Source organism: Bubalus bubalis, chromosome 4, assembly GCF_019923935.1.
Source record: "Bubalus bubalis isolate 160015118507 breed Murrah chromosome 4, NDDB_SH_1, whole genome shotgun sequence".
Taxonomy (NCBI): Eukaryota; Metazoa; Chordata; class Mammalia; order Artiodactyla; family Bovidae; genus Bubalus; species Bubalus bubalis.
In genome coordinates, this window is record NC_059160.1 from 113,995,161 (window position 1) to 114,022,561 (window position 27,401).

Genomic DNA, 27,401 nt, shown 5'->3' on the forward strand with positions numbered 1-27,401 from the left:
GAGGCCCAGAGCGGCGGCGGCGCGGCCGATGACAGCATCAGGCTGCGACGCGTCCCCGGGCGGGAGGCGGTGGTAGCGGCAGCCCCAGCGGCTGCAGCGATAGCTGTCGCCGGCGCGGTAGCCGCTGCGGGTAGCCCGCAGACAGAGGGAGGTGGGGGCCCGCCCCTGCCGGCAGACCGTAGGGCCGGCGTTCGCGCCTTCTTCGCGGGCCGAGCGGGTACTGCCTTCTCGGCCGCGAGGCAGCGCCCTTGGGCTGGGCTCGTGCCCCAGCTGCCGCCGGCGACTGCGGCCGAGAGAAGTTGGGGTCCGACTGGACGCGTGCGGGGCCCCACAGGAACCGACCGCCCGCGCCCCGCCTCTCTGGGGGCTCCGCACCGGTGAGTGTAGCGTGGGTCTCTGTGTCCACACCCTCCGGGCGGCGGCACCCCTGCCTTGCACGTTCTGCGCTCGGGCCGGCGGGGACTGCGGGCACCCCGCGCCGGGGAGGCTTCCTTTGGTCCCTGTGTCCCCTCTTGGAGTGGGACATTCCAAAGGCTGGAGAGGATGGAGTGCTTTGAGGCCCACGGTGAGTGCGTCTGCAACCTCACAAAGCCGCAGCAGGGGCAGGGGGCCGGTACCGTCTTTTGGACGGCCCCGAGAGTCGGCCCCCGCCCGAAGTTTGCTTGGGCGGACGGCGGGGTCTCGCCGGAAGCCCTGGCGCCGGGGAGAGTGGCGCTTTGTCTCTTGATGCAGTTTAGGCGAGGCTCCCGTTTTCCTGTGACAGCCCGGAGGAGGGCTGTGGCGCGCACCGCAGACCGCGCCCGCCCTGGGAGAGCCGAGCGCCACGGTGTTTTTCCTCTAAACCTCAGTTTCTGTGGCCTTCTTGTAGCGTAGGAGGAAGGCGAAGCCTTTGCTGTACTTTTAAATTTAGTGTTTGTGTGTGATCCCTTTCTGGAGAATGGAATCGGGTTCCAAGAAGCTTCACAAAGAGCCTGCCTTTGGTTCATTGAGCCATCCACTCAAGACCGGCCCAGCCGAAGCAACAGTATATGCAGATGTTCCATTCACAAAAGTCATTCGACACTCTTTATGAGAGACATCTGCGATTGGGGAACACACCTAATTTAATTTTGTCTAAATACTTCCTGAAACAATAGGTAACTTGGAAAGGAAAGTGAAGTCGCTCAGTCGTGTCCGACTCTTTGCGACCCCATGGACTGTAGCCTACCAGGCTCCTCTGTCCATGGGATTTTCCAGGCAATAGTATTGGAGTGGATTGCCATTTCCTTCTCCAGGGGATCTTCCCGACCCAGGGATCAAACCCCGGTCTCCCGCATTGTAGACAGACGCTTTACCGTATGAGCCACCTACTTAAATAGATGGGGAAATTTACCCGATTGATGTTATATGCATATTTACTTTAAACAATTTAATGAGGTTTTTGTCTTTCTGATGCTGGAAGATGTAAATGACTTCTAAGTAGTATTACATTGCACTGTGTATGGTAGGGTTATTCGTTTTTAATTAACTTTCTCTGAAACTTAGCTTCAAATTAGAGCCACTGCACCCCACTCCAGTACTCTTGCCTGGAAAATCCCATGGACGGAGAAGCCTGGTAGGCAGCAGTCCATGGGGTCGCGAAGAGTCGGACACGACTGAGCGACTTCACTTTCACTTTTCACTTTCATGCATTGGAGAAGGAAATGGCAACTCACTCCAGTGTTCTTGCCTGGAGAATCCCAGGCACGGGAGAGTCTGATGGGCTGCCGTCTATGGGGTCGCACAGAGTCGGACACGACTGAAGCGACTTAGCAGCAGCAGCAGCAGCATAGGTCTTTTCAAAAATAATTATTTAAAAGTTTTGTTTTGTTTTTTGGCCTCCCTTAAGATTCCAAGGATTGTGAATTCTTTGTTAGTTTCCGTCTTCTGTCTCATCCAGTGTTATCTAAACTTGATCAAGCGGAGAGACTAGGATGAATTTCTGTGCTTGCTCGAACCTGTTTTGCAGTGAAAATTTTAAGATCATGCTAGCTTTATGAAACAGGTTGGAGAAGGAAGAGTGTCCTCTGTTACAGCTAATTTAAAATGTTACCCGTTTTTTTTTTCTTTTTTCATTAGTAACTGTGTGCGGAATGACTCCAACATGCCTGTTCAAAGTAATGGAAAAGGGAATAGATGAAACATAAGAACTACTTTTTAGGTCTTTAATTATGGAGCTTAAGTTGTGTTCAAATTCCATGTGAACCGTTTGAGCCACAATACATTGTACACAGGTGCTTAGAATGGCCGGTTTAATTAAACATGGTCATGGTTTATTTATCTTTTATTGAATCATAGTATTTGTTGTAATTGTGATCTGTGAAAAGGTTTTTCACAGATTTTTTTTTTTCCCAATTAGAATATTATGACCTTTTAGAGGCAATCAAATGTTTCTTACAAAGCATTTATGGTACCTATAAATTTGGTAATATCTAGTTTTTAGGTTTCTTTTGAGTTGAAAAAGCCATAAAGGATAGTTAAGAAGTAATACAACTCTGTAATGGAATTATGCTTTAGTTTTAAGAAAAAAGTGATAAAGTTATGAATTTACAAAGCTTGCATTATAAAAACATCTCTCTTTTTAAGGAATTAATTGCATAATTTCTCTAATGAGTGTCCTTAGTACATTTAAACTTGGTTTATAAATAATCCTTCAAGAGCAGATCATTTGAATTGAAGCATGAAATGACAAAATAAAGAAATGATACTTAGAGTTTTCTAATATTATTTTGGAAAATCTTTATCCTAATAATACTTGAAGTATTGTATTTTAATACTTACATCATAATATCCAAAGCTGAAAACTTTTATTGCAATGATCTTGGAGCATTGAGGAATTAAAAAGGTCCTATCTTATGAATATGACCTACAAATAATACATAAATGCAACTTGAATTAAGTCTCTGAGTACTTGAGTAGTGAAGGTGGCTGTGTGCAGGGAAATTGAAGTCGAGTTTCCTTGTGGTTGAACACAGAAAGAGCTATCTGGACTAATGTGTGAAGATTTCATGTCAATATTTTCTTTTGGAAACCTCTGAAAGACTCTAGATCTATCCTTCCTTCCAGCTTGGTCCTCACCCCCTCATACATCCTCTTAAAGGCATGAAATTGAAGGTCTCATCTGGAACACTTGATAGAAGGATTTTTCCTCCCTGAAGAATGTTACCAAGTTTGCAAGGAGAGAGCTTTCTTCAGAGACCTTGTAGGAAAGAGTTCTTGTCCTGAAACATCATACTGTTCTATCCTTTGTTAATTTTTGTTGTTAAAGGTGGAAACAATGTAAACTCTCCATGATAGCAAGAACCATTGAAGTTCCAAATGCTTAAGAGTTGTGAATGAAAAAATGTGGTTCCAGATATATGACTGGAAAGCAAAGAGGAGTATGTGATAATGTAATCCAGATTGGGTACAAGGAAGGAGGTGACAAAAATGATGTAGGTGTCGAAGAAGGGAGGCAACTCATTTCATCTGGGGAACTTTCTTCGAAGAGGTAATTTTTCATTTAAGTCTTGACTGAAAGCGGTGTATCTGATGATTAGCAGATGTTTTCTAAGGGGCAGACAGCTTGAACCAAAGCATTTAAATTGGACTGGGTAGTCATGCCAGATTAAACACAGTGAGTCTTTTTTGGTAACATGAATTTTTCTTCTTCTCTTCTGTTACCTCTCCTTGATAAAAGTGTTGACACACTTTATAAGAGCTGAAATTTAGAGTATTTGAGTTTTGGAAGTGACAATGGTAGAGTGAAAGCAGGAGCATTGATATGGATCTGGATCTGGAGGTTGGAAAACTTGATGGGATTTCTGACTGCATTTTATACAAGAAATTAGGGGCTTCCTTGATAGCTCAGTTGATAAAGAAACTGCCTGCAGTGCAGGAGACCAGGGTTCAATTCCTGGGTCCGGAAGATCCTCTGGAGAAGGGATAGGCTACCCACTCCAGTATTCTTGGCCTTCCCTTGTGGCTCAGCTGGTCAAGAATCTGCCCACAATGTGGGAGACCTGGGTTCAGTCCCTGGGTTGGGAAGATCCCCTGGAGAAGGGAAAGGCTACCCACTCCAGTATACTGGTTTGGAGAATTCCATGTACTGTATAGTCCATGGGGTTGCAAAGAATCAGACACTACTGAATGACTTTCACTTTATATAAGAAAGCTAGGTAAACCACTGGGCCTTAGCTTTCTCATTTGTAAAAAGAGGAGAATAATCCTTATTCACATGGTTGTTGGGGAAATGAGATTACAAAATGTATGTCAAAGTGCCTATTTCAATATTTCCCCCCTCCAGACTTGAAACCTTTGTATTGGGATTTAACTGACGAACAATGTTGTGGTATTTTCACGTGAACAGCAAAGGGACTCGGCTATGCATATACATGTATCCGTTCTCCCTGAACGCCCTCCCACCCCCGGAAGTGCCTATTTCAGTACTAACAGATAGGAGAAATCAAATGTTAAATTACTTAAAACATTTATTTGTCGTTAGAGCTTTAAAAATATTTTGATGTATTTATCACAGACTCTGATATCTACTTATCTTTGCATTGACCCATTGTGTTACCTTTAAATTTACCAGTATCTAAATTCTAGATACTTAATTTTCTTTCAGTCAAGCATAATGTTTTCTGATAGAAATGAGGCTTAATTGTATTACTTCTTAATGTTACAAACTACAGGGAATGTTAGATACCTTAAATTTGTAAAGCTTTAAGGGATATGTGTTACTGAAAAATCTGAGCCTTTAGGCTTTCTTTACAGAATTTGTTTTTGAAGAAATTGTGTTTGCCTGTCATGCAATCTGTCTATTCACTGTTGTGAAAAACAAAAAAAGTACATTTTCCTGCTATTACAGAAAAAAAAATTACTGAAAATATCATCTGTATGTTTTTAGTGATCTGAGTGACTGTAAACCATGAGGAGTCTCTATCTGCTGTGTTTTAGTTTAGAATTCAATATTTTGTGAGCAGTCTTATAGACTTCTGCATCATTCCTTATCTAAGCTTTTTGCTCTAGTAGCTGTGTATTCTTTCATGAATCTCAAAATTTCATTATACTTTGTGAACTCTTTTCAGTGTTTAAATTAATAAAGCAGGCTGTCCTTTGTATAATATTTGAAAGTGAATTGTATTATGAAAAGACCAAAAAGAGTCTTGAATCTTCAAACAATAAGCCAGTTACCTACCATCTTCCATATTCACAAAGGACTGGGGGAAAAAAAAAAAAAAAGAGGAAACAGTTTTTGAACTTGAAGACTTTTCAAATAAAAAGGGAACTTTTTAATTCAGGGTTGTTACAAACATGACAGATTCAGAGGGAGATGGAAAGCTCCTGAAGGTGGCTTGGTAGGAGTGGTTGGCCATAATACTAATGGTGACTGGGGCATGCTGGGTACTAACTGTGTACCCGGCACTTGCATATGCACTTGAGTGTCACCCCTCCCCCAACCAGGCCGTTTTCTCGTCCGTTTTGAAACCTCGAGCCCTGAGAGATTAAGTGGTAGGCTGGAGAGCCAGGATTTGAACTCACCCTGAGTCACAGGGAGGGTAAGTAGCCTTGCCAAAAGGATTTGAGTTCAAGGTTTAACCTGACTTTTCACGTCAGAACCTGACCTTTTAGCCTTCACGTTATACTGCCTTGTGTCGTTTTTTGGCAGTTGCCCCTCGTGTCAGGTCTTGACCTTTATGATCTTTCTCAGTCTATTTTGACTTCGTGATTTGATGAAAATACAGTTTGTAATACGATTACCTCGATTTGCTTCATTTCATGTGTATTTGAATGACATCCTTTATTTTATGTGGAGTAAAGCAAATAATTCATTATTGTTCATTCAGTTGCCATTTTCTCACTTGGAAATTTCAGACTAAACTTGAATTGTATTCTAAGGTGATTTGTTACAATTTTTAAAATTCATACTTTTTTTAAAGAATAAAACGAATGCACAGAATTGGTATGAGTGGGTTATTATGAGTGATATTTAAGGTTTTTATCAGTGACATTTAATCATACAAATCTACATAATTAAAATCCATCCTTTTCAAAGGTCCACTGTTAAAATAACTTTTTTGGCTGCCAGATGCCACTGTTCGCAGGAGAAACAATAGAGTGGGAAAGACTAGAGATCTCCAAGAAACTTAGAGATACCAAAGGAACATTTCATTCAAACATGGGCACAATAAACGACAGAAACAATATGGACCTAACAGAAGTAGAAGATACTAAGAAAACGTGGCAAGAATACACAGAAGAACTATGCAAAATAGATCTTCACGACCCAGATGACCACGATGGTGTGATCACTCACCAGAGCCACACATGCTGGAGTCCGAAGTCAAGTGGGCCTTAGGAAGCATCACTATAAACAAAGCTAGTGGAGGTGATGGAATTCCAGCCGAGATGTTTCAAATCCTAAACAATGATGCTGTTAAAGTGCTGCACTCAATATGCCAGCCAATTTGGAAAACTCAGCAGTGGCCACAGGACTGGAAAAGGTCAGTTTTCATTCCAGTCCCAAAGAAAGGCAATGTCAAAGAATGCTTAAACTACTGCTCAATTACACTCATCTCACATGCTAGCAAAATAATGCTCAAAATTCTCCAAATCAGCCTTCAATATTATATGAACTGAGAACTTGCAGATGTTGAAGCTGGATTTAGAAAAGGCAGAGAACCGGAGATCAAATTGCCAACATTTGTTGAATCATCGAAAAAGCAAAGAGAGTTCCAGAAAAACATCTGCTTTATTGACTATGCCAAAGCCTTTGACTGTGTATATCACATCAAACTGTGGAAAATTCTTAAAGATACAGGAATACCAGACCACCTGACCTGCCTTCTGAGAAATCTGTATTCAGGACAAGAAGCAACAGTTAGAACTGGACATGGAATAACAGACTGGTTCCAAATTGGGAAAGGAGTACGTCAAGGCTATATATTGTCACCCTGCTTATTTAACTTATATGCAGAGTACATCATGAGAAACGCTCGGCTGGAGGAAGCACAAGCTGGGATCAAGATTCCCAGGAGAAATATTGATAACCTCAGATATGCAGATGACACCACCCTTATGGCAGAAAGTGAAGAGGAACTGAAGAACCTCCTGTTGAAAGTGAAAGAGGAGAGTGAAAAGCTGGCTTAAAACTCAACATTCGGAAAACTCAGATCATGGCATCCGGTCCCATCACTTCATGGCAAATTGATGGGGAGACAGTGGAAACAGTGGCTGACTTTATTTTGGGGGGCTCCAAAATCACTGCAGATGGTGACTGTACCCATGAAAGTAAAAGATGCTTGCTCCTTGGAAGAAAAGCTATAATCAACCTAGACAGCATATTAAAAAGCAGAGACATTACTTTGCTGACAAAGGTTATCTTGTCAAAGCTATGGTTTTTCCAGTAGTCATGTATGGATGTGAGAGTTGGACCATAAAGAAAGCTGAGTGCTGAAGAATTGATGATTTTGAACTGTGTTGTTGTGAGAAGACTCTTGAGAGTCCCTTGGACTGCAAGGAGATCAAACCAGTCAGTCCTAAAGGAAATCCTGAATATTCATTGGAAGGACTGATGCTGAAGCTGAAGCTCCCAATACTTTGGCCATCTGACGCGAAGAACTGACTTATTGGGAAAGACCCTGATGCAGGGAAAGATTGAAGGCGGGATGAGAAAGGATGAGATGGTTGAATGGCATCACTGACTCGATGGACATGAATTGGAACTGGCTTCAGGAGTTGGTGATGGACAGGGAGGCCTAGCATGCTGCAGTCCATGGGGTTGCAAAGAGTTGGGCATGACTGAGCGACTGAACTGACTGAACTGAACTGAGTTTGTCAGACTACTTAGCTTCTTAAAAGAAAGCTCATACTCCAGTGAAAATTATGAAATATGTGTATGTGCATTTTGATGGGGTGAGGGTATGGTATTTGATTGATACAAAAGTCACTGAGTTCTGACCATGAATTTTAAATTATTATTGGGCTCAAACATCTTTTTTAATCAAAATAGGAATGATTACAATCAACACATTTTTGCCAATGAGAAATAAGTTTGCTTGTTCCTGTAGCATAAAAATCCACGCTTTGGGATTCAGCAAACACTTTGAAAGCTTTTCCTGCCTCCTCCTGGTTATGGGAGCATTTTGCCTGCAAAGAATTGTCGTTTGGCGAGAAGTCAGGTGAATATGGTAGAAGAGGCAAAACTTGGTAGCCCAATTCATTCAGCTTTTGAAGCGTTGATTGTGCAACGTGCAATTGGGATTTGTCTTGGAGAAGAATTGGGCCCATTCTGTTGACCAATGCAGGCTGCAGGCATTGCGGTTTTCGATTCATCTCTTTGATTTGCTGAGCATGCTTCTCAGATGTAGTGGTGTCACTGGGATTCAGAAAGCCATATCAGATGGGCAGCAGACCAGCCAGCAGTGAACCATGACCTTTTTTTTGATGCAAGTTTGACTTTGGGAAGTGCTTTGGAGCTTCTCAGTCCAACCACTCAGCTGGTCATTGACGGTTTTATGCAATCCACTTTTCTTTGCATGTCACAATCCAGTCGAGAAATGGTGTGTTGTTGTTGCATAGAATAAGAGAAGACGACACTTAGAAGTGATTTTTTTGATTTTTGGTCAGCTCACAAGGTACCCACTTATCAAGCTCTTTCACCTTTCCAGTTTGCTTCAAATGCCAAATGACCGTAGAATGGTCGATGTTAAGTTCTTTGGCGATTTCTAGTGTAGTTGTTATGGAGAAGGAAATAGCAACCCACTCCTGTGTTCTTGCCTGTAGAATCTCAGGGACGGGGGAGCCTGGTGGGCTGCCATCTGTGGGGTCATACAGAGTTGGAAATGACTGAAGCAACTTAGAGGAACCAGAGACCAAATTGCCAACATCCGCTGAATCATCAAAAAAGCAAGAGAGTTCCAGAAAAACATCTATTTCTGCTTTACTGACTATGCCAAAGCCTTTGACTGTGTGGATCACAATAAACTGTGGAGAATTCTGAAAGAGATGGGCATACCAGACCACCTGACCTGCCTCTTGAGAAACCTGTATGCAGGTCAGGAAGCAACAGTTAGAACTCGACATGGAACAACAGACTGGTTCCAAATAGGAAAAGGAGTACGTTAAGGCTGTATATTGTCACCCTGCTTCTTTAACTTATATGCAGAGTACATCATGAGAAACACTGGGCTGGAAGAAGCACAAGCTGGAATTAAGATTGCCGGGAGAAATATCAATAACCTCAGATATGCAGATGACACCACCCTTATGGCAGAAAGTGAAGAGGAATTAAAAAACCTCTTGATGAAAGTGAAAGAGTAGAGTGAAAAAATCGGCTTAAAGCTCAACATTCAGAAAATGAAGATCATGGCATCTGGTCCTATCACTTCATGGGAAATAGATGGGGAAACAGTGAAGAGAGTGTCAGACTTTATTTTTTTGGGCTCCAAAATCACTGCAGATGGTGACTGCAGCCATGAAATTAAAAGACGCTTACTCCTTGGAAGGAAAGTTATGACCAACCTAGATAGCATATTCAAAAGCACAGACATTACTTTGCCAACAAAGGTCCGTCTAGTCAAGGCTATGGTTTTTCTTGTGGTCATGTATGGATGTGAGAGTTGGACTGTGAAGAAGGCTGAGTGCCGAAGAATTGATGCTTTTGAACTGTGGTGTTGGAGAAGACTCTTGAGAGTCCCTTGGACTGCAAGGAGATCCACCCAGTCCATTCTGAAGGAAATCAGCCCTGGGATTTCTTTGGAAGGAATGATGCTAAAGCTGAAACTCCAGTACTTTGACCACCTCATGCGAGGAGTTGACTCATTGGAAAAGACTGATGCTGGGAGGGATTGGGGGCAGGAGGAGAAGGGGACGACAGAGGATGAGATGGCTGGATGGCATCACTGACTCGATGGACGTGAGTCTGAGTGAACTCCAGGAGTTGGTGATGGACAGGGAGGCCTGGTGTGCTGTGATTCATGGGGTCGCAAAGAGTCGGACATGACTGAGCGACTGAACTGCACTGAACTGAAGCGACTTAGCTGCAGTAGCAGTGTAGTTGTGAGAGGGTCAGTTTCGATGATGACTCTCAACTGGTTGTTGTCAACTCCCGATGGCTAGCCACTATGCTCATCTTCAAGCCTCTCTTCTCTTTTGCAAAACTTCTTGAACAACCACTGCACTGTATGTTAGCAGTTCCTGGGCCAAATACGTTGTTGATGTTGCGAGTTGTGTCTGCTGCTTTATGACCCATTTTGACCTCAAATAAAAAATTGGTTAATTTGCTTTTTGTCTAACATCATTTCTATAGTATAAAATAAACATAAACAGCAAGTAATAAGTCATCAGCCAGAAAACATAAAGTGAGAAATTTGCGTTACAACAATGTATAATATAGCCACATTTATTTGAGAACATATTCCAATGTCAAACAGCAGAGTTCAACAATGCAAAACTGCAGTTACTTTTGCACCGACCTAACCCTGGGATTTCTTTGGAAGGAATGATGCTAAAGCTGAAACTCCAGTACTTTGGCCACCTCATGTGAAGAGTTGACTCATTGGAAAAGACCCTGATGCTGGGAGGGAATTGGGGGCAGGAGGAGAAGGGGACGACAGAGGATGAGATGGCTGGATGGCATCACTGACTCGATGGATGTGAGTCTGAGTGAACTCCAGGAGTTGGTGATGGACAGGGAGGCCTGGCGTGCTGCGATTCATGGGGTCGCAAAGAGTTGGACACGACTGAGCGACTGAACTGAACTGAACTGAATAGGTTTGGGGAGACATAGTCCCGTTGAAGTAACACTTTTGTATGTTATTCATTCATGGTACAAAATATGTTATTATTTTGTATGAGTAATGAGGTGAGGGGACTTCCCTGGTGGTCTAGTGGCTGGGACTCCTCGCTTCCAGTGCAGGGGGCCCAGGTTCAATCCCTGATCGGGGAACTGGATCCCACATACCCCAGCTGGGAGTTCTCATGCTGCAGCTCAAGATCCCACATGTCGCAACTGAGACCTGGAGCAGCCAAATAAATAAATATTTATTTTTTTAAAAAAGAATAAGGAGTTGGGATTCCTTGGACGTGAAGACACAGGTACACTGTAAAGTGGAGAGTAGGATGAGGCACTTCTGAGGACGAGTTTTGTTTACTGTATAATTTTGCCTATTGTTTTGACTATAATAACATTTAAGATCAACAGTCCAGAAGCAGAGAAAAACAGTGCTGTGCATCATAGTGGGGGGGTTGTAATAGTTCCCTGGGCTGTTTTGCAAGGTATGAGTGCTTTATAAATATTCATTAATGATCATGAAAGGAGTTTCTTACTACCTAATATTTTAGAAAGCTAGAGAGGCAGACTAGAACAGGCTCTGGAGCCAGACTGCTTCATTCAGAACCTCCACAGCCATGTAACTAGCTCATTGCCTTGTCCTGACCCTCTGTGACATGAGAGTGCTGCAGGCGAAGACAACGGTGTCTTCAGGCAGAGCAAGACCAGGAGATGCACCCTGTGAGTTTCCTGTTTTTCTTACGTGGTATGAAAGAGATCTGGAAGTTCTCACATAATCCAGGTGCAGGAAATAGAAGTTAACAGAGTGAGAGCCAGCCCGCCTGTCCTGTGGGGACTGGTGTGAGCGGAAGAACCAGCTAGATCCTAGAGGTTGTGGGGAGGGCGACTGCTTGGAAGAGGTAGCTGAGGCCCTAAGAATATGCATACCAGCAGGAGCTGAGGTGGGGCCAAGTCAGGAGGCCCACTGGATGCTGCTGCAGCATCCTCGTCGGTGTATGCCATTGTGACCCTGCTGCTGCTGCTGCTGCTGCTAAGTTGCTTCAGTCGTGTCCGACTCTGTGCGACCCCATCGACGGCAGCCCACATGGCTCCCCCGCCCCTGGGATTCTCCGGGCAAGAACACTGGAGTGGGTTGCCATTTCCTTCTCCAATGCATGAAAGTGAAAGTGAAGTCGCTCAGTCGTGTCCGACTCACAGCAACCCCATGGACTGCAGCCTACCAGGCTCCTCCATCCATGGGATCCTCCAGACAAGAGTACTGGTGTGGGGTGCCATTACCTTCTAAACTTACTTGATCTTTTTTCTGGAGTACATCCTCAACTAACTTCCAAAAAAGTGTGTTTGAGAGGCAGATTTTCTGCATTTCTATGTATAAAATGTCTTCATTCTGTTTCCATATTTAACTGATAGTTCAAGTACAATCCTAAAGGAAGTCAGTCCTGAATGTTCATTGGAAGGACTGATGGTGAAGCTGAAGCTCCAATACTTTGGCCACCTGATGTGAAGAACTGACTCATTTGAAAAGACCCTGATGCTGGGAAAGATTGAAGGCAGGAGAAGAGGACGACAGAGGATGAGATGGTTGGATACCATCACTGACTCGATGGACATGAGTTTGAGCAAGTTCTGGGAGTTGGTGATGGGCAGGGAGGCCTGGCATGCTGCAGTCCATGGGGTCGCAAAGAGTCTGACACGACTGAGCTACTGAACTGACTGACTCTGGTACAGTATTGTAGGTTGCAAATGACTTTCCTTTGAAAGTTTGAAAAGCAGTGCTTGGTTGTCTTCCAGCACTTGGTTTGAAGTCAGAAGCTGTCTAATTCCCTATCCTTTTAAGGTGGTTTGTTCTTAATTCTGACTGAAAACTTTGAGGATATTCTCTATTTTGTCTTTTTGCTGGAAACTCAATGAGGAGTGCATGTTTTTGTTCTGTTTTGGTTATATTTGTTATAGGCACTCAATTCCCCATATTTGAATCAGATTGTTCAACTCTAAGAAATCTTCTTCTACCTTTGATCTTTTCTTCTCTTTGTTTTCTTGTTTGTTCTACAGTAGGCAGATGTTTTCTTGCTTGGACTGATCCTCATCTTATTTGTGCTTTCATATTTTGTGCTTTTCTTAGCTCTGTGTTCAGGTGACTTTTTTCCCCCTAGTTTACTGGGCTGATTTTTTGAGGAGAGGGTAATCTATGAATTTTCTTGTTCTCTTTCTCTGCCATTCTTTTCTTGTTTATGTTTTAGTGCTCTCTTTAGTCTCAGAATATGCAAAGTAACGTTTTTAAAAGGCATTTTGTGTTTCCTCAAATATTTTCTTCTCCTGTCAGCTTTTATGTTAGTTTTTGTAATCTCTTTTTTCTTACTTAGTTTTCCTTATATGCCTGGTGATGCTTAGTTGACTCTCATTAATGTTTCAGAAAGAAGGACCAGATTCCTGGTCTGGATATCCCCCTCCCACTCTGTTCCTTGGACTGCTCTCAGTATGAGGTTTTTTTCCTTTGAATAGGAATTCTAGGCACGGCACTTCGTGGACAGGACATTATTGAGGGGCCTATCTGTTGGCAAGTGTTGTGTTAAGGGGGAGGGGAGCCAGGCCATGGGCCCTCAAAATTCCAGGCTGTTGTCCAGTCATTCAGTCGTGTCTGACTCTTTGCGACCCCATGGACTGCAGCACCCAAGGCTTCCCTGTCCACCATCTCCCGGAGCTTGCTCAAACTAATGTCCATTGAGTCGGTGATGCCGTCCAACCATCTCGTCCTCTGTCGTCCCCTTCTCCTTCTGCCGTCAATCTTTCCCAGCATCAGGGTCTTTTCTAGTGAGTTTGCTCTTTGAATCAGATGACCAAAATATTGGAGCTTCAATCTCAGCATCAGTCCCTCCAGTGAATACTCAGGATTGATTTCCTTTAGGATTGACTAGTTTGATATCTTTGCAGTCCAAGGGACTCTCAAGAGTCTTCTCCAACACCACAGTTCCAAAGCATCAATTCTTTGGTCCTCAGCCTTTTTTATCGTCCAACTCTCACATTCATACATGACTACTGGAAAAACCATAGCTTTGGCTAGATGGACCTTTGTCAGCAGGGTGATATGTCTGCTTTTCAGTACACTGTCTAGGTTTGTCATAGCTTTTCTTCCAAGGAGCAAGTGTCTTTTAATTTCATGGTTGTAGTCATCATCTGCAGTGATTTTGGAGCCCAAGAAAATAAAGTCTCTCACTGTTTCCATTGTTTCCACATCTGTTTGCCATGAAGTGATGGGACCAGATTCCATAATCTTAGTATTTTGAATGTTGTATTTTAAGCCAGAGTTTTCACTCTTCTCTTTCACCTTCATCAAGAGGCTCTTCAGTTCCTCTTTGCTTTCTGCCATAAAGTTGGTGTCTTCCGCATATCTGAGGTAATTGATGTTTCTCCCAGCAATCTTGATTCCAGCTTGTGCTTCATCCAGCCCAGCATTTCTCTGCATATGTTATGATGTGCTCTGCATATAGGTTAAAGAAGCAGAATGACAATATACAGGTTAGAAGCGTTTATTATTCTGGGCCAGCATCCCCTAGATGGGATTTACTTTCTTCAGAGAAAGGCCGACTGTCATTTTGCCAGGGAGTAAATGCCAGTCGTTTAGGTGCTGCTTGGAGGTGGGTGTTGGGAAATGGAGCTGTCCCTTAAACAGTCAGTCAGGTAATATATAATTCTCCTATTTTTAGCCCCACTGTTTATTCCCACCCTTTGCTGAACTATTTACTTTGCAATAATGCTTCTCTGGGATTCTGTCAGATATATTGGTTCCCGCCCTTTTATATAGAATAGATATATTCTATATAAATTTATATAAATAGATATTCTATAGGATAGAATGAGGCCATGGCTTTCTCTGCTTGTTGTATCAAGCAATTTCAAATCTATTTTCATCTTTCATAAGCTTGTTGACTTTTCTCTCTGTACTGCTCATCTCCACTTCTGGTGTGTGTCTTATTTTTAATTTTGTTATAATTTAAAGGTTACTCTCGATTTACAGTTATTACAAAATATTGGCTCTATTCCCTGTGTTGCACAGTACATCCTTGAGCCCATCTTACACCTATTAGTATATACTCCCATTTCCTGACCCCTATTTTGCCCCATCTCTGCTGTTAATTTCTTTTGCTCTTATTATTCTTTTTCTGTATGAACTGTTTTTATTTCAATGGGATATCTGGAATAACTGGAGGGAAAATTTATATTTGGTCCATCATCTTTTGTTGGAGACCTTTTCTATCTTTTTATGTTGTTGTTAATGCAGGTTTATTCAATAAAAACTGTGATCGTGATACTATGTTGATGTCCATTGGTATTTCTTCACTATTGATTTGTAAAGGTGTTTGTGTCTTTCTGCCAGTTGGTCCTGAAATTTGGGTGCTTTTTGAATTCTTGTTTGCTGCTTCGTTTCTCTGTTTCCTCGTCTGTTGTCATCTGCCCCAGCCTGGACATGTCATTACGATTCTCTTGCCACTTCCACTTTATCCCTCGAAAACCGAATGAGACCATTTAGAATTGTGTGTAAAATAGTGTCTTTTCTCTAGAGAATGGCGTGTCACCTGTAAGCCCATTGCTCCTGTCACATTGTGATTATTCATTATATGCTTTCTGTTTCTCAGCTCTGTCAAGGCAGATGAGGTGTTACTCTTTTTCATTTACTTCTCCGCCTTAATTGTGATATCTACTTTGGTTCCTTAGTTATTGATATTTTTCTCTATTACCTTTCTTTCTCTTCTTCCTAATTATTTTTGGTACTTTAAATGTTGAGCTTAGATTGCCTAGGTGGTTCACTAATGCCATAATTTTCATCTCCTTTTATTTTATACTCAGAAAAACTTCCCAGCGTTGTTTAAATTCTGTATCCTTTATTCTGGTTTTTATTTTCCAGTCTCCTTTCTCAAAGCTTTAGAGAAATTGATTGACTATAATTTATGGGGAGCAAATACGTTTAGGCGTCTGTTTCCCCGTCTTCCGTGGTACTGCTGCACTTCACTGTTAGTTTGCTCAGTCCTTCTCTCGTGAGGCTTTGTCATGCCTTCTTTTCCAGCGATGGTTTTGACTGCTGAGATGTCTTTTATGATTAGAGTTCTAATGCACTTGCAATCAGAAGTTTATTTAATCCAGATTTTTAAAATGCTGACTACTTTGAAATTGAAATCCTGTCAGAAGGGTTGTGATTTGGAAGGCTTAAACGCCTAGATTTGGCCTGATTATGTAAGATCCTGTGGAACCTACACAGTACATGCTTATTTGAAATTTAAAGTAGCTTAGAAAAGAAATCGGCTCTTGTGTAGTTTCTTTATTTGCCTGCCCTAGGGGATATCAAAGCTGTAAATATTCCCTAATGCAGTTGATATTTATTCACTGATTATTTTGTGAACTTTCTCCATATTCTGTGCAACTCTTGGTTTTAGAATCCAGACGTTTGATTAGATCATGGTTGTATGTCTCCTGGTCTACCTTTTTCAGGTATTCTAAACATTTTCCTTTTTAGATACTTGTTATAATCACTATCCTTCTTGTCTGGCTCATTATGGTATACTTTATTGCTTCTATTATGTGTACAGTTTGGGTACTTCTTCTCACTGTTCCTGAAGTTTTAAAATAGAATCTTTAGCATTGTTTTTCAGTTTGGGAAATTGTGGGTTTATTATCTTTTTTTTGTCAAGAATTTCTGATTAGGGTGTAAAAATTTAAAAATAATACTCTGTCAGTATTGAGGAAGAATTCCTGTGTGCAAACAGACTCATTTAAGAGGTTGATTGCTTAACATAATTAGTGTTTTAACTAGCAGAATCTTACTTGGTTTTCTTTGGTGGCTTCTACAGAATTTACAGTAGTAGTAATTAACCTCTTCAAGTTTGTAAATTCCAATTAATCAGTGATACATTTTTGTGGCTATGACACAAGTTGATTTTAATTAAATTCAGAAAATTATGCTTTTTTTGGTATTCTCTAGGAATCTTTTTCAGTGTCACCATATTGATCAGTTTTCTTTTAGGAAGTCTTTCAGTATGAGTTGTTTACATAATTTGTCTTTTTCGATAGTCATTTTTCATTGAAGTATTAAAAATTATGTTAATTCTCATAGATCCTATTTGAATTGGCATGTGGAAGTGTAATTATGTATCTTGGTTACCTTACATGATAAATTAAAGATGATGAGTACTTTGGTTGTGGTAATTTATACCTTGAATTAAAACCCAGAAACATCTAGGCCAGAGTTAGGCACTCAGACACTCATTTTTCTTTCATGCCCAAGGTAGAAAACCATTCTTAGCTGTACCAAATTATGAAGAAATTGTTTTGGGGACTGAATAATAAAATCAGTAATAAAATTCCTTGAGGTTCTTCTGGATTAACTGTAGTCTTGCATTTCAAACTTTGATCCTTAGTGAAGAACTCCCACCTTTAAATATGGATATGAATTTACTTGTAGGAAACTGGTGCAAGTCCTTTGGTTTATTATAGCCAGTTACCATAATTAATGAGAAACACATTCACTTTTTTCTAGTATCATGATTTAAAACAAGGTTCATATTTTCCTTAGAAAAGAACCTTTTAGAAAACAGCAAATTCACATAGAATGAGGTGGTTTTAGCTGTATTTTTAAATATCTCAGTTTAAAAATAAAGACTTAAAATCCAAGGGAGACATTTAATATATTGGGCTAAATTATTAATAGATGGCCAGTGACATATTTCCAAATACTGTCCTTAAGAGGCCTCGGTTTATTATTGTATCAGAAACCCTCTTTGAGACCCTGTGTCACAGCCTTCTGCAACCTAGCATTACAAACACCAACTGATTTAGTAAACAGATGCACTGGGAAAAAATAAAAACCTGCCAGAAGTATTGTCTTTCCTGCTAAGTAACTTTGTGACCTTGGCAAAGCACTTAGACTCTGTGGGTCTTAGGAAAATGGAGAGTTGGAATAGATAGCCTCTTAGGTTCTTTTGAGAACTCCTTGATGATGCTAGGGGGCATCATGTAATATAGTCATTACAATAGCTCTGAAATAGATGATTTTATTCCCATTTTACAGATAGAATTATTGATGTTGTACCGACTCTGTGTTCAGTCAAGTAACATGATGAATCATGTAGCTGCCAAGACGCCAAGCAAAAAGTTGAACTTAGCCTATCTCATTCTATAGCTGTGTTTTTTTCAGAATACAGTACTGCCTTTCCAAGCCATGTTGTTAGAGTAGACCACTAGACTTTATTCCTAAAATTTATTGCATTTCTTAATCTGTACTTTATAGTAAATGTGCTTCTGCATGATATCATGTGTTACTCTGGGAAACCAGAAGTCAGGTATCAGGCCTGTCTCACTTGTGCCTGGAGTAGAAATGTGTGACCAGCTTTTAGATAAGCATATTAAAACTTACATGTCTAAGAGATGATTGATGTGTTCAGAGTTATTTTGAGTTGATTTGAGTAACGTCAGTGTTTTTCAAAAACACTTTTGAAACTATCCTTTTGATATTTCTTTAGTGACTTCAACCTTATTCTTTTACGTATATTCTTTGATGGCAAATGACATCTGTTGAGAATGAATTTGATATTTGGAAAAAGTGGGAAGTCATTCTGAACTGAGTCTCATACACAAAATTAGGGAACAAAATGAGAAATGCCATTTTTAGTTAAAAATAATCAGTAACCAAAAGGATGACATCTATTATTCTTGTGTCATTTGTATGGTAGCTAAGAAAGGGATTAGAAGAGAGGAGTTCTAGAGTTGTTTTGTATGATGGCAAGTTGAAATAGTCTAAAAATGACTACTCTAATGGAGATAACCTTTATTTGGATGTAAATTCTGCTAAATTAGTTAAAGTTACACCTTAAAATAGTTATACTTGTTCTCTGTTTGTGACTTAGGCCAGTGCTGAGCTGATGTATCCTGTGCTTCAGAGTTGGTGAATGAATTATACATGGCAGGCAGGTGGTAGTCTTTCCATTTTAAAGGAGATCAGAATCTATATAACATTTGTTTGCATAATAATATAATTCTCAGTTATATTCATATTTATTATATAATTTGTGGTTATCTGTATCTAGGTTTAATTCCAGTCAGCTACCTTGTCCCATTTCCTAGTATGAACTAAAAGCGCTTCTGCTGCTAAGCCTGAGTATACTCTTTGATGTAGGTCTACACATAAAATAAGCTTTCTGCAAAAATTATACTGGGGGACATTATGAACCTATATTACTGAATGGCTTTTGGATATCAGTGCTGTACTCTCTTGGTACAGATATAAGCAATACTTATACCTATATATCTTGTTGCAGAAGAACTTGTGACAGATTGCATTTTATCTTTTCAAGCATTATTTTTTAAAATTTAAAATCCCAAAGGATAGAGTTTAATGAAGCTTCCTCATTTGTGATTATTAAGGAATACTAAAAAATGCCTCTAGTCCCTTTTTCATAATACTTTTCCTTTTGAGGTTTCAGAATAATTGAATGTTACAAGACCTTTAATTCAACAGATATTTGAGTGTAAGTCATTCCATGGTGGCTCAGGCGGTAAAGAATCTGCTTGCAATGCTGGAGACCCGTGTTTGCTCCCTGGGTGGGGAATGAAGGAATGGCAATCCACTCCAGTATTCTTGCCTGGAGAATCTCATGGACAGAGGAGCCTGGCGGGCTACAGTCCATGGGGTCACAGAGAGTTGGACACAGCTGAGTGACTAACACTTTGGCTTTCATTATGCAAGGGACTGAAAATTTAGTGGGAACTAGATAGACATGTGTGGAGAAGGCAATGGAACCCACTCCAGTACTCTTGCCTGGAAAATCCCATGGATGGAGGAGCCTGATGGGCTACAGTCCATGGGGTCATGAAGAGTTGGACACGACTGAGTGACTTCACTTTCACTTTTCACTTTCATGCACTGGAGAAGGAAATGGCAACCCACTCCATTGTTCTTGCCTGGAGAATCCCAGGGACGGGGGAGCCTGGTGGGCTGCCGTCGATGGGGTCGCACAGAGTTGGACACGACTGAAGCGACTTAGCAGCAGCAGCAGATAGACACGTGAGCTCTGTGTGTGTGTGTGGGAAGGATGGGAAACAGATTGTAAAGTACTAATTGTGCAATTCACTGTGTAGTCACCACTGTGGACAGAGCTAAGAGGAGGAAATAAGAGGGTGATAGAAGATTTTGCTGACCTAGTGGGGGAGGGGAGCCAAGGAAGGTGACTTAAGCTGAGAGGGAAAAGAAGAATATTTCTGGCAGAACATCTTGTTTAAATATCCTGGAACAGCAAGGAACTTGGCTTTTGCTAGAACTGAGAGTCCACTGTGTGTAAAAAAAATAATAATGAGAGTGACAGTAATATGGCTCAGTAGGCAAGGGCCAGGTCATGCAAGACTTGAGAGGTCTTGTTAAGGACTTTGATTTTTGTCTCAAGGTCCATTAGAATAGTTTAAACAACGGGATTGTGAAATGATCAAGTTTAGCATAATCACTCTGGGTGCTGTGTAAGATGGTTTGAAGCAACTAGGGTAGATGCTGGGAGACTCGTTAGGCTGTGTTGAAGTTAAGGTCCCTATGGCTTATCCAAGGAAGAATCCTGTAGGCCAGTGGGTCTCAAGGTGTGTCACCTGAGAGCTTATCAGAAGTGCAGGTTCTCGGTTTCTTACTGAGACCTGTTGAATCAGAAGCTTTGGGAGTGGAGCTTAGAAATGTGATTTTGAACAAGCCTTGCCAGTGATTCTCATGCTTCCTAAAGTTTTCGAACCTCTGCCGCAGGTCACTAGATACGTGATTTTGGTATAGGATAAAGCTCTAAGTTGGTGATGTGAATATGGAGTAGCTGCATGAAGAGTGTATTTGAAAACAAGAGAAGAGGTTCTAATAGAATGAAACACTGAGGTCCTTTAGTTTACAAGACCTGTAGCAGAGTGAAGAGAGCTAGGGAAAGAATTAGAAGAGGGTCGGTTGGAAGGACTAGACAGCCAGGAGCATCTTTGGAGGGGCATGGCAAAGGGAGCGTTACACTTGGCGATGCAGGATCCTCGTGTGAGTAACTGTAGTGGGATTACAGAGGCAGGCACCAGGTCTCAGTGGGTTCAGAGGGAAAGGGAGGAAGGAGTGAAGAAAATATAATTTACTTACTCTTTATTCTTTGGTGAGATATTTAAAATTCCAAAATATGGGAAAAGTAGATAACCTTGATGGGCAAGTAACTGGCATATGGTTCTGTTGAGAACTGTATGATATTAATAAAATCTCAATGTTTGGACCTATTGATTTTGAAATTCATAATTTACATAGAAGGCTGAGCTCAAGTCTTTACCATTTTGCAAGGAATGCCATAGTGTAATATAAACTTATGGGAGGGAAGTTGCGGGGCGGATGTTTAACCTACCAAGATGGTTTTTTTAACATGATTGAAACCATTTTAGTGTGTATTTATATGAAAGTAATTTTTAAGTTACAAATACTCTTATTCATTACAAATGTATTAATTCATCTTCTACTACTATTAGGTATCTAAAGAAAAATAAAAATTAAAAAATTAAATAAATTGAAGTACAGTTGATTTAGTGTTGTGTTAGTTCCAGGTATAAAGGAAAATTCTTTAAGTGTGTTTTATAATTCAAACTTTTAATTTCTTTAATTACCCTGGCTTGTTAGACTTATTCTAACATGTTAATGTTATACTGTTCTTAAGGAAGACCACATTTAATGTGAAGCCAAATTAAGATAATTTCAAGGTGAACCCCAGTTACAAAGTACTGTCTTTCAAGTCTCTTGCATGTGCGTGTGTGCGTACACATGAGGGAGCGGGTGGGGGTTGAAGGCAGAATTCAGCCATTTGGAGATGCATTTTCTTGGTGACATATTTTTGTCTAATGTTTTTTAAAGCAAAAACATATCAACATATGCTGTCTGTAAAATTCAACAGCTATAGAAGCTCATCCAGTTAGTTTCTGTTGCCACTAGACCCCACTGTATGTCCCGAAGAATCTGCTTATTATCAGTTTGGTATTCTTCCAGGTATTCTTCCCCTTGTCCCTCCTTCCCCTAATCCCCCACCCCCACCCCGTATATGTACATGTATGTATAATTAAAAAAAAAAACACAATTGGGATTATAATGCTGTTTTGCAGTTTTTTTCCACCAGTCAATACATTTTAAATCTAAAAGGCTGAATCTTAATAATTCTTCCCATTGAATTTATATTTTGTTCTCTGAACATCAAACTGAGTCTTGAGACTGGGGTTCTGGTCTCTTTTGCTCACTTAATCCCTCTAATGATTAGTTTCTACATCTGTCAAATTTAGAGATGGTCAGTGATTGATTTGAAGATTTCTGATATCTCTAAGGGCTTCGCAGATGGTTCAGTGGTAGAGAATCGTCCTGTTGTGCAGGAGTCAGAGGTTTAATCCTTGGGTCGGGAAGATCCCCTAGATAAGAAAATGGCAACCCACTCCAGTATTCCGCCTGGGATCCTGTGGACAGAGGAGCATGGCGGGCTGTAGTCCACGGGGTTGCAAGGAGTAGGATGCGACTGAGGGACTTACCAACAACAGAGGAAAGGAGATGTGGCTCTGAGGCAGGAGCTGTGCTTTCTGCTCTCCGGCTTTCCACTTTGCAATTACTGGCTAAGTAAAATTTTTACAAAACGCTTGAGAAGGCAGAGCAGTCTCAGTTTGAAGAATCTCTGAGTGAGGTGGTTTGGCTTTGGAGTTAGCATTGCTCTGTTCTTACTGTGAATATTACATTTATTTCCTGCTTTCAGTGTCTCAGGTTGCTTATCTTATTTCCTTTTCATTTTTCTCTGTTTTTAATTATTTTCACCTTTTTTTAATCCATAGTGTTCTTTGTCTTTTAAACTTGTAGAGACTCTTTGTATTCCTAATCTTAAGCTTGTGTTTTTCTAATATTTTCTCGTCACTTTTATATATTTTGAATTTCTCTGGCTTTCATATTTGAATTTTTGTGCTTAAACTCTTTTTAAACAATTAGCTATTTTTTTCAAGTAACATTTTATTAAGGCAGAGACACAAGAATAAAGAATAATTGAGAAAATGAATGACTCCAGCAGTGGCGTGCCCAGGGAGAGCTTTAGTTTGTTTTTACTGATACACGTGTTCTTTTTTCTATAAACCTGGCTGCTGGGCTGCATAGTTCTTTTATGACTGGCTTCCAATATATTGGGTTGGCCAAAAAGTTAGTTCAGTTCGTCCATAATCTTATGGGAAGACAGAACGCACGTTTTGGTCAGCCTGATGCTTCACACTCTAAGTAAGAGATTCAGGGTGACTTGTTCTCTCCACTTACCCAGTAGTAGCTCTCAGGGCTTCCCGTAACAGACTTGCTTATTCATTTAAATTTTGAACCTCTTCCTCCTAGCTTTAACCTGAGTATGTACCATGGGCAAATTTCCCACCTCTAAATAAATAAGTCTATTTACAGTGATAAAGCCTTTGAACTGTACATAAAAGGACTGCTCTCATGTTTCTTATCATCCTATCTTTAATTATTTTGGAGGTGTTTGATTTTAAAAGTTTCGCAATCTTCATTTTAAAAACAATAAATAATCTTTAGCAGTATTAGCCTCCCCAGATCTGCTTTCAATAAAAAGTGAAAACAAAAAACAGTGGTGGGTCTTGCCTAATAGTTTACCACTAATCTTATTATTAAAATTTTTTTCTAATTTATATTTCTTCAGTAGCTTCCTTTTCTGGTATACATAGAGGAAATTCTTTGAAAAGTATTTTATGATATAATACCCTATTGTCATGAAAAATGAATGTTAACGAGACAAGCATTTGTGACTGATATATCAATACTTTTTTATGTCTTCATAGAGACCTCAGTTATTACTTTGATGTATTACATACAGGCCCAAGAAAGCAAATGTGGATAAGGTCATTCTTTAGTCTCTGGGCCACGGCCTCTGACCGCTTACGGCTGTGAGGTGGGTGAAGCAGATGAAGCCTTGTTTTTCAGCTGACTGTCACCACATAAGGTCTTCCTCCATAGGAGGCTAGAGTGGGTTCAGGCCCGGAGCTGTGCCGTCCTCACTGGAGCTCCACTGCTGCTGCTTGGGTTAGAGGTCAGCATTACTGGCCTTGAGCATTATGTCTCTCATTGTGCCCTCTCACTCTGCCTTTCTGATTGTTCCTCATTCTAGCAACTAAACTAGCTCAGAGGATTACTATTTTGGCCACGTCTTTAGACAGAAGGCTTCCCAGGTGGGGCTAGTGGTAAAGAACTGCCTACCAATGCAGGAGATGTAAGAGATGTAGGTTTGATCCCTGGGTCTCTAGAAGATCCCTGGACGATCCCCTGGAGGAGGGCATGGCAACCCGCCCCAGTGTTCCTACCTGAAGAATCCTGTGGACACAGGAGCTTAGCCGGCTACAGTCCATAGGGTCACAGAGTCAGACACAACTGAAGCGACTTAGCTTGCACGTCCCAGATACAAAGCATTGAAAAAACACTTTTCTGTGTATAAAATATACAAAGGAATTATTCTGCCATATATGTAAAATCTTAATAAATATTTAAGTTAGTTTAAATGTCATAAAAATGCAAACCCTGCACTCTTTTATTAAACATTTTTACGTGTATACATGTAAAAATATTTCAAAATTATGAATACCTAAGAATCCTAATCTTGGTCACTTTAGGTCTCTTGAAATATAATTATAGCATTCTTGTACCTTCTCAAGTAATGAGCCTTGATACAATTCTTGTTCAGTTCAGTTCAGTCGCTCAGTCATGTCCGACTCTTTGCGACCCCATGAATTGCAGCACGCCAGGCCTCCCTGTCCATCACCAACTCCTGGAGTTCACTCAGACTCACGTCCATCGAGTCGGTGATGCCATCCAGCCATCTCATCCTCTGTCGTCCCCTTCTCCTCCTGGCCCCAATCCCTCCCAGCATCAGGGTCTTTTCCAAAGAGTCAACTCTTCGCATGAGGTGGCCAAAGTATTGGAGTTTCAGCTTCAGCATCATTCCTTCCAATGAACACCCAGCACTGATCTCCTTCAGAATGGACTGGTTGGATCTCCTTGCAGTCCAAGGCATTCTCAAGAGTCTTCTCCAATACCACAGTTTTCAAAAGCATCAATTCTTTGGTGCTCAGCTTTCTTCACAGTCCAACTCTCACATCCATACATGCCCACTGAAAAACCATAGCCTTGACTAGACGGACCTTTGTTGGCAAAGTAACATCTCTGCTTTTGAATATGCTATCTAGGTTGGTCATAACTTTCCTTCCAAGGAATAAGCGTCTTTTAATTTCATGGCTGCAGTCACCATCTGCAGTGATTTTGGAGCCCCCCAAAAGAAAGTCTGACACTATTTCCACTGTTTCCCCATCTATTTCCCATGAAGTGATGGGACCAGATGCCATGATCTTCATTTTCTGAATGTTGAGCTTTAAGCCAACTTTTTCACTCTTCACTTTCACTTTCATCAAGAGGCTTTTGAGTTCCTCTTCACTTTCTGCCATAAGGGTGGTGTCGTCTGCATATCTGAGGTTATTGATATTTCTCCCGGCAATCTTGATTCCAGCTTGTGCTTCTTCCAGCCCAGCATTTCTCATGTACTCTCCATATAAGTTAAATAAGCAGGATAACAATATACAGCCTTGACGTACTCCTTTTCCTATTTGGAACCAGTCTGTTGTTCCATGTCGAGTTCTAACTGTTGCTTCCTGACCTGCATATAGGTTTCTCAAGAGGCAGGTCAGGTGCTCTGGTATTCCCATCTCTTTCATAATTTTGCAGAGTTTATTGTTATCCACACAGTCAAAGGCTTTGGCATAGTCAATAAAGCAGAAGTAGATGTTTTTCTGGAACTCTCTTGCTTTTTCCATGATCCAGCGGATGTTGGCAATTTGATCTCTGGTTCCTCTGTAGTTGATAGTTTTGGGGGGAGACTTTTTGGTATTGTTTTCCAAAATAACAATCACTTACAGAATTCAGATTCTGGAAAATGCAAAAGGCTTTCATAATTTCAAGAGCACAATGACAGCTACACAGCAAGTCCTTATGTTGCTTAGCTATAATTACATTTTAATAATTATTTCTCTTTGGAGGAAAGAACTATGGCTAACCTCCAAGAGACTGATGAATGTTAAGTATTCATATTTTCTCAGGAGAAGTATCATTGTATCATTTCTATCCTGGATCCTACTGTAAATTTTAAATGAATATTTGAGTCAGATGGGGCGATTGCCCTGGTTTTTTGGTCACTCCCATATATGAACTTGCTGCCACAGACGTGCTAATTTTGCCATCTCCTACACACAATTCGCTCCTTCCGCCTCCATTCTTCTGCCCATTGCTATTCCCTCTGCCTGCATCCTTCCATTCATTTTCTTTTCTCTTTTTAATACTGGTATCTAAAATTATTTCCTCTCAAGCTCCTTATTCTATGTAATTATTACTTATTTTCCTGGTTTCACCTTAACACTTAACTTGGGTAAATATGTGCTCAGTCATTCAGTCATGTCCAACTCTTTACAACCCCATCAACTGTAGCCCTCCAGGCTCCTCTGTCCATAGAGTTTCCAGGCAAGAATGCTGGAGTGAGTTGCCGTTTCCTATTCTAATAGATAGGTACAGATTTAACTATTCTGAGCTAGCTTCCCTGGTGGCTCAGACAGTAAAGAATCTGCCTGCAATGCAAAAGACCCAGGTTCAATCCCTGGGTTGGGAAGATCCTCTGAAGAAGGGAATGGCAACCCACTCGGGTATTCTGGCCTGGAGAATTCCATGAACAGGGAAGCCTGGCAGGCTACAGTCCATGGGGTCACAGAGAAGTTGGACACAGCTGAGCGACTAACACTGACACTGATTGATTCAGGTATAGTGTTAGATCTATGTCATTTAATTTTCATAGTGATCCTGTGAGTTATTCCTAGTTTACCAGTCAGTTCAGTCATTCAATGGTGTCTGAATTTGCAACCCCATGGACTGCAGCACCCCAGGCTTCCTTGTCCATCACCAACTCCCAGAGCCTACTCAAACTGATGTCCATCATGTCGATGATGCCATCCAACCATCTCATCCTCTGTCATCCCCTTCTCCTCCCGCCTTCAGTCTTTCCCAGCATCAGAGTCTTTTTCATCAGGTTCTTTTCCAGTGAGTTGGTTCTTCGCATCAGGTGGCCAAGGTATTGGAGTTTCAGCTTCAGCATCAGTCCTTCCAGTGAATATTCAGGACTGATCTCCTTTAGGATGGACTGGTTGGATCTCCTTGCAGTCCAAGGGACTCTCAAGAGTATTCTCCAACACCACAGTTCAAAGGCATCAATTCTTCAGTGCTAAGTTTTCTTTATAGTCCAACTCTCACATCCATACATGACCACTGGAAAAACCATAGCTTTGACTAGATGGACCTTTGTTGGTAAAGTAATGTCTCTGCTTTTAAATGTGCTGTCTAGGTTTGTCATAGCTTTTTTCAAGGAGCAAGCATCTTTTAATTTCATGGCTGCAGTCACCATCTGCAGTGATTTTGGAGCCCCCCAAAATAAAGTCTGTCACAGTTTCCATTGTTTCCCCATCTATTTGCAATGAAGTGATGGGACCAGATACCATGATCTTAGTTTTCTGAATGTTGAGTTTT

At 41.0% G+C, this 27,401-nt stretch overlaps 1 protein-coding gene across 3 annotated transcripts in view; it reads left to right on the forward strand.

Moving 5' to 3' along the window:
• Positions 1 to 30: 30 nt before the first annotated feature.
• OSBPL8 (oxysterol binding protein like 8) overlaps positions 31 to 27,401 on the forward strand; it is a 164,699-nt gene continuing 137,328 nt past the window's right edge. Inside the window, exons 1-2 of one of the 3 annotated variants that reach the window (XM_044941919.2) lie at positions 31 to 377; positions 3,287 to 3,508. In XM_044941919.2, the coding sequence (XP_044797854.2) occupies positions 3,354 to 3,508 (155 nt within the window). In that variant the 5' untranslated portion in view covers positions 31 to 377; positions 3,287 to 3,353. Of the gene's footprint in view, positions 378 to 417; positions 566 to 3,286; positions 3,509 to 27,401 lie in introns of those variants that run through there. The other 2 variants (XM_044941920.2, XM_044941921.2) reach the window with 2 other exon arrangements.